The sequence below is a fragment of the Saimiri boliviensis genome, chromosome X (assembly GCF_048565385.1).
Source record: "Saimiri boliviensis isolate mSaiBol1 chromosome X, mSaiBol1.pri, whole genome shotgun sequence".
Classification (NCBI taxonomy): domain Eukaryota; kingdom Metazoa; phylum Chordata; class Mammalia; order Primates; family Cebidae; genus Saimiri; species Saimiri boliviensis.
This window is the reverse complement of record NC_133470.1, coordinates 119,493,262-119,511,430: the sequence shown is the minus strand read 5'-3', so window position 1 is coordinate 119,511,430 and position 18,169 is coordinate 119,493,262. Positions and strand designations below refer to the sequence as shown.

Sequence of the window (18,169 nt, the reverse complement as noted above, 5' to 3'; positions counted from 1 at the left end):
CCAAGCTGGAGTTCAGTGGCTCAATCTTGACTAACCACAACCTCCGCCTCCCGGGTTCAAGCAATTCTCTGCTTCAGTTTCCCGAGTAGCTGGGGTTATAGGCACCTGCCACCATACCTGACAAATTTTTGTATTTTTAGTAGAGACAGGGTTTCACCATCTTGGCCAGGCTGGTCTTGAACTCCTGACGTCATGATCCACCTGCCTCAACCTCCCAAAGTGCTCTGATTACAGGCATGAGCTATCACACCCGTACCCATTCATTTTGATATAGAAAGAAGACTGGCAGTTTCTCTCTCTGCTCACCCTGCAGAACTCAAAAACTATATGTATTATAAAAATAATAAGAGATACTCACTCATATTGAATTATTTAAGATTTAAATTTTGCATGGAACTATTTAAGATTTAAATTTTGCATCTTTTTTTTTTTTTTTTTTGATACAGGGTCTTGCTCTGTCACCCAGGCTGGAGTGCAGTGATTCAATCATGGCTCACTGCCACCTCAACCTCTTGGGCTCAATTAATCCTCCCACTTCCATCTTTGAAGTAGCTAGGACTACAGGCACCCACCACTTTGCCTATCTAATTTTTTTATATTTTTTTTATTTTTTGCAGAGATGGGGTCTGGGGTTTCACCATCTTGTCCACAAGGCCAGTCTTGAACTTCTGAGCTCAAGCAATCTGCCTGCCGTAGCCTCCCAAAGTGCTAGGATTATAGGCATGAGCCACAGTGTGCCTGGCCCAAGTTTTGTTTTCAATATCCAAGTTATTTCCATAAAAGAATGAGAAAAACAAAAAAAAAAAATTAAATGATAAAGCCTGTTCTAATTCTCTGCTCAGAGATACCCACTACTATACACATATTTTGGTCTTTATTTTTGGGGGGGCGGGGGTTTGTTTGGTTCGTTTTTTTGTGGGGGGGGGGTTGGTTTTTTGTTTTTTGAGACAGAGTCTTGCTGTATCCTGTACTGTCCAGGATTACTGTCCACTGTACAGTGGCATGATCTCCACTCACTCCAACCTCCACCTCCTGGGTTCAAGCGATTCTCCTGCCTCAGCCTCCTGAGTAGCTGGGATTACAGGCGCGCGAGACCACACTGTGCTAATTTTTGTATTTTTAGTAGAGACAGGGTTTTGCCATGTTAGCCAGGCTGCTTTCCAACTCCTGACCTCAGGGGATTGCCTGCTTTGGCCTCCCAAAGTGCTGAGATTACAGGCACGAGCCACTATAGCTGGCCAGAGTTTCTTTGTTTGTTTTGTTTTGTTTTGTTTTTTGAGACAGGGTCTCACTCTATTGCCCAGGCTGGAGTGTAATGGTGTCATCATAGCTTACTGTAACCTTGAACTCCTGGGCTCAAGCTATCCTCTTGCCTCAGCCTCCTGAGTAACTAGTACTAGAGGCACATGCCACCATGCCCAGCTAATTTTTTAATCTTTTTTGTGGTGACAGGGTCTCATTGTATTGCCCAGGCTAGTCTGGAACTCCTGGCCTCAAGCAGTCCTTCTGCCTCAGCTTCCCAAAGTGCTGGGATTATAGGCATGAGCCATCACATCAGGCCTGGTCTTTTTTTTTTTTAATCTTTATTTTCCATTTGGATAGTTTATTATGATCAACATGATAAAAGTCATCTATTTGCATTTTTAGAGTACGTGAAAGGGTTGTTATAATAAGCTTTAAAATATTTGTAAGTATTTACAAACACTTAATAAAAGTAAATCAACTTTTTTTTCTTTCATTTTTTGTTTCAGTAAAATGATTAACCTTTCAGTTCCTGATACCATTGACGAAAGAGCAATCAACAAGAAGAAACTTACACCCTTCATCATTCAGGTATGCATTGTTCTCCCCTCCCTTTAACATGAAATTACTGTTTGAGGACCTGTTCACAGACTTCAGGCTCTGCACTCTGTAGGTTCCCAATTGATACTTGTAAAAACTATTGAGTGTGGGATTGTTATCCAGATTATACAGACAGAACTGGAACTCAGAAAGGTTTCTGAGCTTGCCGGAAATTAATGTTGAAACTGAGGTTCAAATCCCATTCTAATTTCAAAGTTCTATGTTCTTTTCATTTGATAATGTGCTCAAGCACTACAGAGATAAGCAAAAATATATAAGCTCTTAATTAACTGGCGTGCTTAAGGAATGGAACATTTTTCTTGTCTATCAATTGAACATTAAATTATTAGCAAAATTCCCTCAGGGAAGAGCAGCTCTTGGGATGTGGACATTGATAACTTCTAAAACTCCTTTGGGCATATGCAATACTGTTGGTCCCTCTCCTTAGGCATTTTTGGAATGATAGCACTTTACTCTCACATGGATAAATTTACTGTGCTACTCAGCCTTTTCCTTTTGTGCCAGCATACTTCAAAAGGGACAAAATAAAAATATGTTAACCTCTCATGAGATTCTGCAAAAGGCAATAGCAATAAGGCTGAAATTTGTCTTAGCTAGGCTTTTTAACACAAACGTCTGGAATTTGTTTTCTATGACACATATATGGATAAAATTAATACAAGGTATTAATTTCCTCATTGAGTGTTATTTTCAGCAAAGGAAGAAAGTAGACTGCTAAAAAATGGAAACATTGAGAAACGAGTGTGTAATTTGGCTGTCTTACAGGAAAACTTGAACTTGGCACTGAACTCTGCTTCTGCCATTGGGTGTCATGTTGTGAACATTGGTGCAGAAGATTTGAGGGCTGGGAAACCTCATCTGGTTTTGGGACTGCTTTGGCAGATCATTAAGATCGGTTTGTTCGCTGACATTGAGTTAAGCAGGAATGAAGGTAATGGAACACAACCATTCTGGAAATTGTTTATTGGTTATTTTTTTCTAGTCATGCAGACATTCATGCTCTCAATGGAGGTGATTAGTGATAACTAGAATGAACATAAGGTAATGCTATAGAGTTATTCAGGAAAATAGCATAATTACATGACTCTCTACTAGTAATTCACATTTGTCAGGCACTTTACAATTAATTTTGCAACAATGACACAAAAGCACAGAGAGATTAAGGAGCTTTCCCAAAGTCCTAAAACTTGATTATGTATTTTTTTCCTTTTTCTTTCTTTCTTTTTTTTTTTTTTGGAGATGAAGTCTTACTCTGTTGCCCAGACTGAAGTGCAGTGGCACCATCTGGACTCACTATATCCTCCACCTCCTGGGTTCAAGCAATTCTCCTGCCTCAGCCTCCAAGTAGCTGGGACTACAGGCATGCACTACCATACCCGGCTTGTTTTTGTATTTTTAGTAGAGACGAGGTTTCACCATATTGGCCAGGCTGGTCTCAAACTCCTGACCTGGTGATCCACCCACCTGGGCCTCCCAAAGTGCTGGGATTATAGGCATGAGCCACCACGCCCAGCCTGATTATCTATTTTTTTCTGCTCTACCTACACAAAACCTACCTCTTTACCACCCTCAGCTCCACCATTTTGCACCATCTCCTTTTTTTGGAGACAAGGTGTCACTCTGTCACCCAGGCTGGAGTGCAGTGGCACAATCACAGCTCACTGCAGTCTCAAACTCCCAGGCTCAAGCAATCCTCTTGCCTCAGCCTCCTGAGTAGCTGAGACTATAGGCGCAAGTCACCACGCCCAGCTAATTTTTGTATTTTTGTAGAGATGGGGTTTCATGATGTTGCCCAGGCTGATCTCCAACTCCTGGACTCAAACAGTCCTCCCACCTTAGCCTCCCAAAGTGCTGTGATTACAGGTGTGAGCCACCATGCCCAGCCTGTCTCCTAGTTTTAACAACTTTTATATTCTATAGATGTAGACCCCCTTCAAAAACTTCCAACCTACCCTCAGTGGTCTCACATTCCTGAACCAACAGAAGGATCATTTTTTCAGCATAGATTTTTTTATGTCACATTGTGGATTTATAGAATGTATTAAGCATATTCCATACAGTTCCCCTGAGGTCCTAGAAAGTATTACATTAACCTCTGAAAAGTTTAAAATACTGAACACCACTCCAAATACTCAGATTTCATTCCAGAAATCCCTAACATCACCATCTCAATCCTCAGTTACTTTGGGAGAAGATTACATGTTTGGGATTCTCAGTATTGTCCAAGTCTTATCATGTCTGCCAGTGGTCTTATTTTATACATCTATCCACTATAAGTCTTTTTAGCACTTTTAGGACTTTATTATACTTATTTATTTATTTATTTATTTATTTTTTGAGAGGGAGTCGCGCTCTTTCATGAAGGTTGGAGTACAGTGGCGCGATCTCGGCTCACTGCTACGTCCGCCTCCTGGGTTCAAGCGATTCTCCTGCCTCAGCCTCCTGAGTACCTGAGATTACAGTGCCTGCCACCATGCCCAGCTAATTTTTGTATTTTCAGTAGAGATAGGTTTCACCATGTTGGCCAGGCTTGTCTCGAACTCCTGACCTCAGGTGATCCACCCGCCCTGGCTTCTGAAAGTGCTGGGATTACAGGCGTGAGCCACCGTGCCCAGCATACACTTACATTTTGAACTCAAAAGTACCTGCTTTTGAATGAATAAAATTGTTCTAATTGCTGCCTTCTTCACAGTGGTACATGGTTTGTTTCAAGGGGTTGAAGTCCATTTAAGAAGGAAAGAGAAAAAACAAAATAAAACAATGCCATTATGTGGCATTGGCTCGTGTAATATATGATTTATTTTTGACAATGTCTCAGGTGCATAGATGTTGGGCTGTTTAATCTTTTCCAGCCTTTGATTGGGTGGAGATAAGGAACAGAAGGTGGGCTCTATACAAATGGTCATGCTGCCTCTGCTGTTAGCATCCAAGTGTCAAAGGGGCATAACATCAAGCCGAGTCCATTGAAGATGAAATTTGCCTGGTGGAGGTATTACTTGGACCTCTTCAGAAATCAGACAGTTTCAGCATTCTTGTCCAATATTAATCTCATTTTATGGGAGGCAGTTACTGCATAAAGACTGTATAACTTCTTTAAAACAACGTTTAAATTTAGACAGTTCTCTGTAAACGCTCAAGCTTTTGCCTATGACCTATGGAAATATTTACCAAAAAAAGCTTGGCTTCTCAACAACAACAAAAAATTATTGAGCAGACTTTACATGTTGGGTGCTATAGACAATGTAAGGTTGAGACCGGCATGGTGGCTCACGCCTGTAATTCCAGGACTTTGGGCGGCCGAAGCAGGTGGATCACTTGAGGCCAGGAGTTAGAGGCCATCCGGGCCAACAGGGCAGAACCTGTCTCTACTAAAAATAGAAAAGTTAGCTGGGCATACTGGCATGCACCTGTAGTCCCAACTAGTCGGTAGGCTGAGACAGGAGAATCACTTGAACCCAGGAGGAAGAAGTTGCAGTGAGACGAAATCACACCACTGCACTCCAGCCTGGGCAATAGAGCGAGACTGTCTCAAAAATAAAGGAAAAAGAAAATAATAAGGTTGAATTATATTCCTGTTAAAATAGGCTTGAGACTTCAATAGTTAATTAATTAATGATACTTAAGTACAAATACCACAGTGTTTCTAGATTACTTTAATCAAAAAGTTAAGTAAAAGATTTCCAAATTTTAAACATCTTTCCCAGAATCTTTGACTTTAATCAAAAGGTTAAGTAAAAGGTTCCCAAATTTTAAACATCTTTCCCCAAATCCTTGACTTTAGAAGTGTTAAATAAGAACAGTTTATACAAACATACGACATAATGTAAAAATGTAAGCTTAAAGGCCGTAACCTGATTTGTTACTTGGAATGTGAAAAATAACAGAGAAAATAATAAATTGTAGTATTACATTATTAAATCTACTTATATATATTTATCTTTTTGAGTAGGTTATGAGTGTCTAGAAACCAGATGTATGTCATAGTAGTTTTTGCACCTCTGTTACTCAACAGTGTCAAAAGAGTGAATCAACTTGGCATGACCATTATTATGTCATATAATGATAGTGGGAATTTTTGCTTTTTCTTCTAGCTTTGGCTGCTTTACTCCGAGATGGTGAGACTTTGGAAGAACTTATGAAATTGTCTCCAGAAGAGCTTCTACTTAGATGGGCAAACTTTCATTTGGAAAACTCGGGTTGGCAAAAAATTAACAACTTTAGTGCTGACATCAAGGTAATTATTCAAAGAACCACAACATTTTGTGGGGGATATAATAGCTGGAGGATTTCATCCCAGCTTATCAGAGGGAAAATTCTAATACTGTATTACCAAGCCTTGTTGCCTCTTGGCCCTGAGGGTATATTTTAGAGGAGAAGTAGAGCCAGATAAAGAGCATGAGCACCTGTGTTTTATTTTGGGGAAAAAGGTTAGAGTATTATGCTACTTTGTTATATTATAATGCTAATTTGTTATATTCTGCCTATTTTTAAACATGGAGTATAAAAGAATAGGACATAACTATTCTATTCTTAACTGGCTTTCCCAGGTCTCAGTGTACCTGTTAGTAAACACACCTAGAAGAGAGAGGAAGGGCCTCACAATTTCCTCTTCCCCTTTTTTATTTGGCTTCTCTTTTGTCGTTTTAACCCACCTTCAGATGTGTGTTCCTCCAGGATAGTGATGAGCTCTTATTTATGTCTGTGTATCCTTCCTACCTCAGCCCCTGCTCCAGGGCCCTCCTACTAAAGCCAACCTATAACACAGTATGTGGCACATACAAGATCCTCGTATTTCTTGCCTTGAATTGATTTTTTTTAACTCGCTGTTTATCATGAGCAGTGAGGAAAAACGAACAATGGAGGAAGACATTTATCACATGTCGCCTTTGGCTTCTCATGCAGAGAGGGCCAACGTTACTATAGCAAACATTGTGTGGAGTTCTCCTTAGCTGCCTCAACTCTGCCTGACATCCAGATGCTGGTACACAAGGAACAAACTTAGGAATCTTCATCAGATGTCACTGACTGTCAAGGCTGTGAAAACAATACTGTGCTATCATATGATTTTGTTCAGTGATGAGAGGAAGCAGTGAGATGCCTATACTGCTGATTTCATCTGTGAAAATTAAGAATAGCCCCAAAATTATAAGACCAACTGACACTTCCCTCTCTTTGAATTATACAATATGTTTGGCCAGGTTTGTTGTTGTTGTTGTTGTTGTTGTTGTTTTTGTTGTTGAGATAGCGTCTCACTTTGTCACCCAGGCTGGAGTGCAGTGGCACTATCATGGCCCACTGAAGCCTTGACCTCCCAGGCTCAAGCGATCTTCCCACCTCAGCCTTCCAAGTAGCTGGGACTACAGGTGCACACCACGAAGTCCAGCTGATTTTTTTTATTATTTATAGAGATGGGGTCTCACTGTGTTGCTCAGGCTGGATTCTAACTCCTGAGCTCAAGTGATCCTCCCACCTCAGCCTCCTAAAATGCTGGGATTATAGGCGTGAGCCATAGCACCTGGCCAGCCAGGTATATTTTGCTTCATGTACTAGATGCGTTCCTAAAAATCAGCAAGCCAACTGTAAATGGATTGTATGTACTGGGATGTATTTTAAATGTACAGAGAATATCTTTTTTTTTTTTTAAGTGAAGCCGGCTTTGAATATTTTTACAAAGCAAAGAATTGTTTGGTAATGTGAAAACTAACTTCCAGATTATCTGTATTCAAGTTCAAATTTTCACCTGTAAAGCCCTTTTCAGGGTAGTAAATACAGAGTTTGCTGGGTCTGCTCTTCGCTTGTTTTTCTCGAGAGCGTAGGTTTAGATTATAAATTGTTTATGTAGCTTTAGCAAGAAATTGGAAATGAAAGCACTTTCACAGTTGTACTACACTATTTCTTAGGAGGTAAATGTTATGCCCTCAAATAATAAGATCAGAGTTGCCATTTTATGAATTGCTCTGAAATAGCTTTCAGTCACCTGGTTTTCCCCATTCTTAGAAACATTTATGGCACCGAGTTTCAAACTCACTTGGGTAGCTGGTTTAAAAGGCACCTCTCTAGGCAGCTCCCAGACATTTAGATTTGGTAGTTTGGGAATTGGATTCAGTAATTGACATATTGAGCAACTTCCACAGGGGTTAGTATGCACATAGACTATGAGAAACAGTCCTTCATAGTCTGTCTGGACTTTCAAGGCCCAGTAACAGGAAACTGTTAAGATCATAGCCAGAAGGTGGTCTTCACATATGGCAGGATTAAGAAATCTTGACTCAAATTTCTGTCCTCTAGAATTCCAAAGATGCAGGAATTTACTTGACACGTGTGAAGGCTCTTAATAAGTGTTTGTGTGAGTACAGTGGTTTTCAAGTTGTGTTTTGTGTTGTCCACACAACCTGAATTCACATTGACTGTGAGCCAATCCCATTGTTTTATGTATTGGCATTCTAAGAAAACAACATTCAAGTGATAAAAGAGTCCAGGGGTTTTAAACGAAAAGAGACATTTGTTTCGTTAAGTACGTTCAGATCATAGGGGGTTCAGTGTTATTTTAGCAACTAAAATGTTTAGCATTTAATCTTTTGTCATTTAAATTTACAATTAAATACATCTGTAACATAGCTAATCTCTTCTTCCTAGGTTGTGGTATATGCATTGTGCTTTGTAATGATATAACTTGTTTATTTTCTCTTTCTTCTATGCTTCCTGGATTTCTGCTCTCCTACTTTTTTAAATGCTTGTTTTGTCTATCAAGCTTATTGACTTCAGTAATTCAGTGAAGGTACAGAACTGGTTACATGTTTATTAGCATTATTTTATTGATGGCTTTAATAATTGTGAAGTCATGTCAAAATCCAGTTCATCTATATGCAAGACAGATATAAGGCCAGATAGATGGACTTTTCTGGGGAAGACACCTGTTAAATTAGAAGGCAGAGATTTGTGCCATATATTCTCAAAAAATCCAATGCAAATAGCCTTCCAAACATGAGACAATAGGATACATTCATTCCTTGTAACCGCGATCTCACTGACAGATTCAATTCTTTGTAGGATTCCAAAGCCTATTTCCATCTTCTCAATCAAATTGCACCAAAAGGACAAAAGGAAGGTGAACCACGGATAGATATTAACATGTCAGGTTTTAATGTAAGTATCGCTGCTCTTCTGAATTCTACAATCTTGCAAAATTATTGTCAATTTCTTATCAATACAATAATTGTTACAATTGTATGAAGTGGATTTGGTAATTTTAAGCATTATGTTAAAATGTAATACTATACATGTAATTCAGAGGCCAGAAAACTAGCTTAGATTTATTTTGATTTTTAGTGAATTCCATAGTTGTTGTGGTATTGATTTATATGGATGGCATAAAATATTCAAAACAAGTATGGGGAAATAAGCAACTAGAAGCTAACCATTTCCAAGTATTTGGATTATAACCACAGCAATAGATTTAGTGACTATATATTTATATATACATGTATTCATTTTTCTGTGTTGAGAGTAATGTTAATATGTTTTACAAACTCCCAGTCTATGAAATCTGATTTAGGGAATTACTCTCAGAGACCATGTTCCCTGGTTATGTCATTTATTTGTTTAGTGACCTTGGACAAGTTTCTTCTCAAAATTGCATTTCACTTTGTTCATCCATAAAGTAAGGAGTTAAACTGGACTACTTAGTCCCAAGTTTCTAGGATTCTGTAGTTTTTGTACCCATTAGATATGGAATGCATGCTGCTAATGAACAAAATCCACATGTCTAGCATATTATGCCAGAGGATGGAGTGGATTACACTGGCTAAACCATTTTTATACTGCCCTTACCATAACTGAATTTGTACTTGACTTGCGTGCTTATATTTCTGTCTATATGTTAAATGTAAAACTCTTCAGCTCAGGTCACTCTTGGTAGGAATGAGGGGCCATCTTGTCCAAGAAGGGAGCTGTCTGGGATGGCTAGCTGTGTGATCTGATACACCCCTTCTCTAGTCAGTCCTTTCTGATTGATCTTAAAACACTCCTTTGTCTCTTCCCTCTTCAGATCCGACAAGGATTCTTCTGCTGACTCTAGAATTCAGTCCAACATATTCTGCTTAGTACTCACCCTACAAATCTTGTTCTATCATTTCTAGTCAGTGTTATTTCACCAAAGTCTGCATTCCTCACCCCAACCTCCCTTCCCACCACTACCCATGTGCCTTTGCTCATGCTGTTCTCGTGATTTTCAGTGTCGTTCGTCTTTTTCAGGTTTACACCTTCTTTAGGGCTTTTTTTTTTTTTTTTTTTTTTTTTTTTTAAAGAGACGAGGTTTCGCCACGTTGGCCAGGCTGGTTTTGAACTGCTGAGCTCAAGCAGTCCTCCTGCCTTGGCCTCCCAAAGTGCTGGGATTACAGGCATGAGCCACCATGTCAAGCCAAGGCCTAATTTTAACTCTGAACAGTTTTACCTTTTTTTTTTTTTTAATTTCAATTTAACATTTTTCTTTTGTTCTTTGTAATGGAAAAAAAATCCCTTCCTTTCATCCTAACTTTTTTAATCCTTCAGTTCCCTGAGATTAATCCTTGGTCTTGCCTTCCACCGTTCCTGCTACGTTCTTGCCCTAAGTAGGTTTGATCTGTTAAAAAGAAATCAGTGGAAATAGATTCTCTGCTTCTCTTCAATTCAAGCAACAGTTCACAAGCATTTCCCTTGGGATTTGAGCATGCACTGAATGAAGGTATCTGTCTTCTCCCTCAGCCAGGGGAGCCATCTTCCACAGCTCAGCACAACTTAGTCTCTCTCTCCAGTTCGCTCCAGCAACGCCCTCCTTTCTAGTTCCTTCTGCTGCGCAACACAGCCCCAAAGGTTCCAGGATTGCAAGGCGTCGACTCTGTCATGAAGCTCATTGACCTAATGCACAGTACCCAGAAGCCTCAGCGAAGTTCAGCTGACAGCCAGTAGAGAAAAGGAGAAACTCCAAAGCAGAAATTAGTAAACCAGCAAAATAAAATAAAATCAGCCAGGCTGAAGACAGTGCACCCACAATTTACAGAAAGTGAACACCGTTTTCTAAATGAGACTTAAGTAGCACTAGAGTTAATACCCTTTCACGTTTAATAATTGGTAGATATTCATTGTAGATACGTACATTTGAAAAAAACTACTGTTTAACGTAATTCCACTGAAAATATCTGAATATTTAACGTGAGATGGCTTATAAGAATTGAAGCTGTTTTCCTATTGAGAGGGAAAAAAGAAAAAGTGAAACCAGAGAAAGTAAAGAGGATGAATGTATGTTTTTCTCTACAGATTTTCAAACAAAATCTGGGAGTTTCCCCCAACCTTTTACATAAACTTCTTAATCTGATTTAGTTAAATGTACTCAGTAGTTTGCTATGTGATCTGGTGCCATCTAGGATATATTAAAGGTACTGCACCTCCAACAGAGCCAACTTTTTTTTTTTTTTTTTCTGCATTCAAAACAATTTTATAATAAGTACCATATGTTGGCTAAAAGAAAGTAGAACTGTACACCCAGACTATGATTGTGGGGAAATTTCCTATATTTTTAGTATGGCCTTTGACGAAATCTTGTTTTGTTTCAACAGGAAACAGATGATTTGAAGAGAGCTGAGAGTATGCTTCAACAAGCAGATAAATTAGGTTGCAGACAGTTTGTTACCCCTGCTGATGTTGTCAGTGGAAACCCCAAACTCAACTTAGCTTTTGTGGCTAATCTGTTTAACAAATACCCTGCACTAACTAAGCCAGAGAACCAGGATATTGACTGGACTCTATTAGAAGGTAACCAAAAACATCTCAAATTCGAATGTGTGGGACTATAGAGTAGAAATACAGAGACCACAATGATATTTAAATTTTGACTGAATACTTTTTTTATATCTGCAACAAGTAGATGCAGGCGCTGAGTAAAAACTAGCAGAAAAGGACAATGCAAGTGAACTTTTAAAGTAAGGTAGTTGAGGCCGGGTGTGGTGGCTCACACCTGTAATCCCAGCACTTTGGGAGGCCAAGATGGGTGGATCACCTGAGGTCAGCAGTTTGAGACCACCCTGGCCAACGTGGTGAAACCCCATCTCTACTAAAAATTTAAAAATTAGCTGGGCGTGGTGGTGTGAGCCTGTAATCCCAGCTGCTCAGGAGGGTGAGGCAGAAGAATCTCTTGAATCCCAGAGGCAGAGGTTGCAGTGAGCCGAGATTGTACCACTGTACTCCAGCCTGGGTGACAGATCGAGACTCCATCTCAAAAATAAATAAATAAATAAAGTTCAAATTTTCAAAATAAGCCTGTTTCTAGAGAGAATGTATGTACTTAAGAGAATGCTTAGAAACTTGTATTATTGAAAGCTTCTAGATCTGAATAGAGAGATAAAATAATCTAATATGTGGATTGGCACTATACGCACATACATAAAGTGTTTAATAAATCCGTAAAGTGTGTGAATATTCTTAACAGGAGAAACTCGTGAAGAAAGAACTTTCCGTAACTGGATGAACTCTCTTGGTGTCAATCCCCATGTAAACCATCTCTACGCGTAAGCCTTCCTACTGCTATTGTAAATGGTTATGAATGTCATGAGTGGATGTTACACAAGTAATGACAGCTCTGAAGACATTCTAGATACTAATTTGCAGCAGTTATTTATATTGGAAAATGTTAAGTGGTGATTTCCATCATCATTTTCCAAACACACAAAAGCTGAAATTATTTCTTTATATGATCATTAACTGTAAGTGATAGAATGTATAAATGTCTTTATAGTACCCTATGGAGAAAATAGTTTATATTTTGAAACAGCCATTCTGGAGGCTGAGGTGGGAGTGTTGCTTGAGCCCAGGAGTTTGAGGCTTCAGTGAGCTATGGTTGTGCCACTGTACTCCACCCTACGCAACAAAGCAAGATCCTATTTCTAAGGGGAAAAAAAGGAAAGGTAAAGAAAGAAAAAGAGACTGGGGAGCCCTTTAAGTAGATCATTTGCAACACTCAGGGACTTTGGCTCACTGTTCTCTCCAGCTGGAACGTTGTTTGCTCACATATAATGGCTCATACCCTTACTGTGTTCCAGTCACTGATTCAAAGATTTCTTGATTACCACCTGCTACTCTCTAACACCTAACCCTAGTTCTTTTTTTCTTCATAGCACTTACATGCACCCCCAAAATCGTATTGTTTGTTTATCCATGTACTTGTTTATTGTCTAGCTCTCTGACTCTAATGTAAGGACAGGGATTTTTGTCCTGTGGGCCCAGCCTCTAGAACAATGCCTTGTTCACAGTAAGCTCTCAATAAATACTTATAAATGAAGTGGATGGTCTTAGCTCTGTTTTCAGCAGAGATTGATAGAAAATATGAGTCTTGAGTATTATTTATTGTTTTATATATCTTGTTTGACAATGTAGTGTTACTGTTTCTAAGGAAAGTCAAATCCCAGCTTCCTGAAAACACTGATTACATTATTTTTAAATCATTAGTGACCTCCAGGATGCTCTGGTAATCTTACAGTTATATGAACGAATTAAAGTTCCTGTTGACTGGAGTAAGGTTAATAAGCCTCCATACCCGAAACTGGGAGCCAACATGAAAAAGGTAGATAATTAAGTTGCTGTGTATGTTAAGAGTATTTTTATTGTCGATTTGTTTCTTTTGTTACTAAAACTCTTGACTCGGAGCTTCTTGAGGACAAAAACTGTGTCGTCTTTGTTTTTGTGTACTGATAACCTAGCCTTTACAAGACATACACACACGTATGCAGATTAAACAAATGGAAATCTTTAACCATTTACTCTTGTGCCTTTGCAGCTAGAAAACTGCAACTATGCTGTTGAATTAGGGAAGCATCCTGCTAAATTTTCTCTGGTTGGCATTGGAGGGCAAGACCTGAATGACGGGAACCAAACCCTGACTTTAGCTTTAGTCTGGCAGCTGATGAGAAGGTATAGTATACAATTTTAGCTGTTTAAGCTTTACTGTCATACAGGTCTGTGATTTAGTCCTTACTATGTTTAATAAGTGAACATGTCAGTGATTACGCTTTTGAAATCTGTTGTATTTATACTCCGCAATGAGTTTAATATATATTTGGATGCTTCCTTCCAAGTTAGGCAGTAGAACTCTAGCTAGTCCTTTTTTTAAAAAAATAGGAAGGCTGACATGTAGATTTTTGGCCTCGTTTAACGTGTCAGTGAATAAAAAAATTGTCAGAACAAAATTATGAACATCCTCATGCTCATTTGAAAATGAAGATCTCTCTGTAATGCTGATGAAGATCACCATAATGCTGAAATGCATTCATTATGACTGGATACCAGCCAAAGCACAGTTTATTTTATGCCATTACCACTATTGGAATAGTACAAAATGTGCCTGCAGTAGGCTGTTGAACCTGCTCATTAAAGCACTGTCAGTCTGCTCTCCTCTCACCACTACAAAGGGTAGATCAGTAGCAAGCCACTACTGCTTAAAATATTTTTTTCACATAGTATGAATCTCTTTCCATGAACTCTTTAGTCTTTGAAATCAAAGGAATATAAAAAATGAAAGATAAAGCATCTTTCTGATGTTTGCATTTTTTCTCATAAAGTAGATTGTGATATTTTCTGCTGCTGCTTCTCTTAGATATACCCTCAATGTCCTGGAAGATCTTGGAGATGGTCAGAAAGCCAATGACGACATCATTGTGAACTGGGTGAACAGAACGTTGAGTGAAGCTGGAAAATCAACTTCCATTCAGAGTTTTAAGGTCAGAATCCATATATGACTATTAAATATTATGTTTTCTGGATAATATCTATCATTTGGGAAGGCCACCTTTGGTTTCTCTGTGAGTGAGAATTATTGTTGGGCTAATGGCATGATTCTTTATGAATTCACTGGGCTTTGTTTTTGGCACTTGATTTAAGTAAGCACATGTTAATCTGTATGTATCAAAATTCTCAGATTTGTTCTCCTTTCACACTAGGACAAGACGATCAGCTCCAGTTTGGCAGTTGTGGATTTAATTGATGCTATCCAGCCAGGCTGTATAAATTATGACCTTGTGAAGAGTGGCAATCTAACAGAAGATGACAAGCACAATAATGCCAAGTAAGGGAGACTGCATAGTAGTATGAAAAAAAAAACACAGCTTTGCAGCTAGATGGATCTGAAATCTAATTCAGGTGCTGCCATTTAAGAGTTGCGTCACCATGGTGGAAACCTCTTGGAGCCTCAGATTCCTCAGCAGTAAACTGGGGGCAATAATACTTACCTTTGAGATTTTATAAAGATTAAATTTTTTAAAAAATTATAAGAGCCTAGCCATATGCTTGGCCTACTAGGTGCTTAGTCAAATATTGCTTCGGTGAATTACAGAAATAATGTAGCATATATTTGAATGCAAATTAAGTAAAACTTTACAACAAGGGAAAAATGAGCTTAGGGTGTTCATCTGTCTATCTCATTCTTTTTTAAAAAATACATTATCCGGCCGGGCGCGGTGGCTCAAGCCTGTAATCCCAGCACTTTGGGAGGCCGAAGCGGGTGGATCACGAGGTCAAGAGATCGAGACCATCCTGGTCAACATGGTGAAACCCCGACTCTACTAAAAATACAAAAAATTAGCTGGGCATGGTGGCATGTGCCTGTAATCCCAGCTACTCAGGAGGCTGAGGCAGGAGAATTGCCTGAACCCAGGAGGCAGAGGTTGCGGTGAGCCGAGATCGCGCCATTGCACTCCAGCCTGGGTAACAAGAGCGAAACTCCATCTCAAAAAAAAAAAAAAAAAACATTATCCACTTATGTCTCTTTTACTATACATAGATCATTCTTAGTACATTTGTTGAATTTATCTTCCTCAGTTCTTATATTAACAGAATGCTTGCTAGGCCTCCACAGAAGACTGTGCCTTGAAAGTTTCTTGCATTTCAACAATATTTAGGTCTTTTCCACCAGCCTCTTTTCTTCTTCACCAGACACCTAGAGTGTGACCTGGCTTCATGGGTGACACATGAAAACTTTACTAATTAGACACTGAAAATCCAGCCACAGCCCTGCATTATAGAACAGCTAAGAAGCATTCTTGAAAAACTTTGGCGTTAGGCACATTATTTATTTTTCCTTTAAAAATATTTCTAGCAGATTTAATAAAAGTCTAATATTTACAATGTATAAAGAACTCTTGAAACCTCTTTTTCTAGAAACTCGATGGTTTAATCATCTTTAAAGATCCTGGTTCCAACACACCTAGAAATGCTTCAGGGATTAGTTGAGATGTGTTCCTGAAAATTTCCCTACCTGGACATCTTAGTTCTTCTGTCCCTTCCTTTGTCCACCTTTTCTAGTTTTTGGTCCAGCCACCCTCTCCATGTACCACATGTAGACTGTCTCCCCTCTCGTGAATATTTGGAAGTATTCATTGTATCTGCCTAACAACTTGGGTTTTGCATCTTGCATGATTTTTCACCTCATATCTCTAAGATGACATGAGTGTATGTTATTATATGTGCAATGTGAATGCCAACATTGATTGCATAGACAGCCTAGGTAATTATGTATATAAAGTCGATGCTTCCAGCTTAATTATCTCCTCACATTGGAGAAAAAGAATAAATATTATTGGCTCCAAATAGTAGAGCTTAAAAACCTACTGTAACTTCAAAATGAAATCAAAACCAAAATCAAAAGAAAACAAAAAGCAAAACTGTTCTAATTGGAACTATCAATATGGAATTTTTGCATCACAGCATAATAATCATATAAGAAGAAATAGATGTCTTATGTGATGTCCTTAACTGACAAGAATTTCATCCTGATTTTTGTTTCTCCCTAAAATAGGTATGCAGTGTCAATGGCTAGAAGAATCGGAGCCAGAGTGTACGCTCTTCCTGAAGACCTTGTGGAAGTAAAGCCCAAGATGGTCATGACTGTTTTTGCATGTTTGATGGGCAGGGGAATGAAGAGAGTGTAAAATAACCAGTCTGAATAAAGCAGCCTTGCTCCCAGGTGCATGATTCACAGGTCAGCTATTTCCAGGTGAAGTGCTTATGGCTTAAGGAACTCTTGGCCATTCAAAGAACTTTTCATTTTGATTAACAAGACTAGCTCAGCATGAGAGCCCTCAGGGGAAAGGGTTTTAATAAAAACAATTTCTCTTTCCCATAGTCAGAGTTGGATTTTTCAGGCATGCCTGAAATGTGCTCATAGCCAAAACATTTTACTCTCTCCTAGAATGCTGCCCTTGACATTTCCCATTGCCGTATGTTATTTCTCGCTCTGTTATCTTTTGCCCTTTTAGAATGTCCCTCTCTTGGGACTCACTTAGATGATGTGATATGAATATTATTAGACAGTAATTTTGCTTTCCATCCAGTATGCTAGTTCTTATTTGAGAACTATGGTCAGAGGGTATTTGGATATGAGTATCCTTTGCTTATCTTTGTAGTACTGAAAATTTGCCGAAGTAACTGGCTGTGCAGAATGTAATAGAAGAAGCTTTTCTTATTCTTTTATTTTTAAGATCAGTATCTTTTTACAGTATTCTTTCTACACGATCCTTTTTTGTACATTTAAGAATATTTTGATTACATTAAACAAAACTGCTGATTTTGCTACTTTTTTTAAGGGGTCTCCAAGTAAGTAAAACATACATTATAGCTAGAAGAAAAATGTACCTTAAATTTGCATCTTTCCCTCTCATACCTAAGCTGTAAACAATTGAAATATTTTGTCACTTGGTTCAATACATGCTTATTTGTTTTAAAACCTGTATCATCAAACTCTCTCTTTAAATTTAAAATGCTGTTGAATATGATACTTTTGAGGAGAGAGTATGCTCAGAATTTAGGATTTGGTAGGCCAAGTATGCTAAGTGTACAATATATTTTTAAATTTTACACCTAAAACAAAGAAATGTGGTCACTAAAAATAAAAGTATATATGTAGGACTTAATGTACTCTTGCTTTGTCAAGCTGTTTGCTATAGTTTCCAAGGTATTATGTTACTCTAACTCTGAAAAGTGATGTAATCTGATAGCAATGTAGTAGTTCAAATAAAGGCATTTACATGATAATTAGTCTCTTCTTCATGCTTTTGTCCCTTAGGAAGTATGCCAGTGTTTGTCAGGACTTTTTCTTTTCGTTTTTCTGATGTATTCTCTAAAATGGTGTTTGTTAAATTTGAGTTTTGGGAGCTGAATTAGAGGTACTGAATTAAGGACAGTACAAATAAAATAAAAGGATTTTCTCCAATTTAGCAAAATTTCTTTATCCAGTTCCTGCTTTTTTCTTTCTTTCCCAACTCTCTTTTCAATGTTCTATGATATA

At 38.4% G+C, this 18,169-nt stretch overlaps 1 protein-coding gene across 6 annotated transcripts in view; it reads left to right on the top strand.

Annotated features, from left to right (window-relative positions):
- Window positions 1–17,916, top strand: part of PLS3 (plastin 3) — a 99,713-nt gene extending 81,797 nt beyond the window's left edge. For 4 of the 6 annotated variants that reach the window (XM_074391905.1, XM_074391908.1, XM_074391906.1 and 1 more), the window contains 12 exons: window positions 1,752–1,833; window positions 2,629–2,794; window positions 5,955–6,097; window positions 8,615–8,641; window positions 8,914–9,009; window positions 11,457–11,652; window positions 12,326–12,404; window positions 13,342–13,456; window positions 13,670–13,803; window positions 14,486–14,609; window positions 14,829–14,953; window positions 16,682–17,916. In XM_074391905.1, the coding sequence (XP_074248006.1) occupies window positions 1,752–1,833; window positions 2,629–2,794; window positions 5,955–6,097; window positions 8,615–8,641; window positions 8,914–9,009; window positions 11,457–11,652; window positions 12,326–12,404; window positions 13,342–13,456; window positions 13,670–13,803; window positions 14,486–14,609; window positions 14,829–14,953; window positions 16,682–16,814 (1,420 nt within the window). In that variant the 3' untranslated portion in view covers window positions 16,815–17,916. The remainder of the gene's footprint in view (window positions 1–1,751; window positions 1,834–2,628; window positions 2,795–5,954; window positions 6,098–8,614; window positions 8,642–8,913; window positions 9,010–11,456; window positions 11,653–12,325; window positions 12,405–13,341; window positions 13,457–13,669; window positions 13,804–14,485; window positions 14,610–14,828; window positions 14,954–16,681) is intronic. The other 2 variants (XM_003935829.4, XM_003935830.4) reach the window with 1 other exon arrangement.
- Window positions 17,917–18,169: the final 253 nt, after the last annotated feature.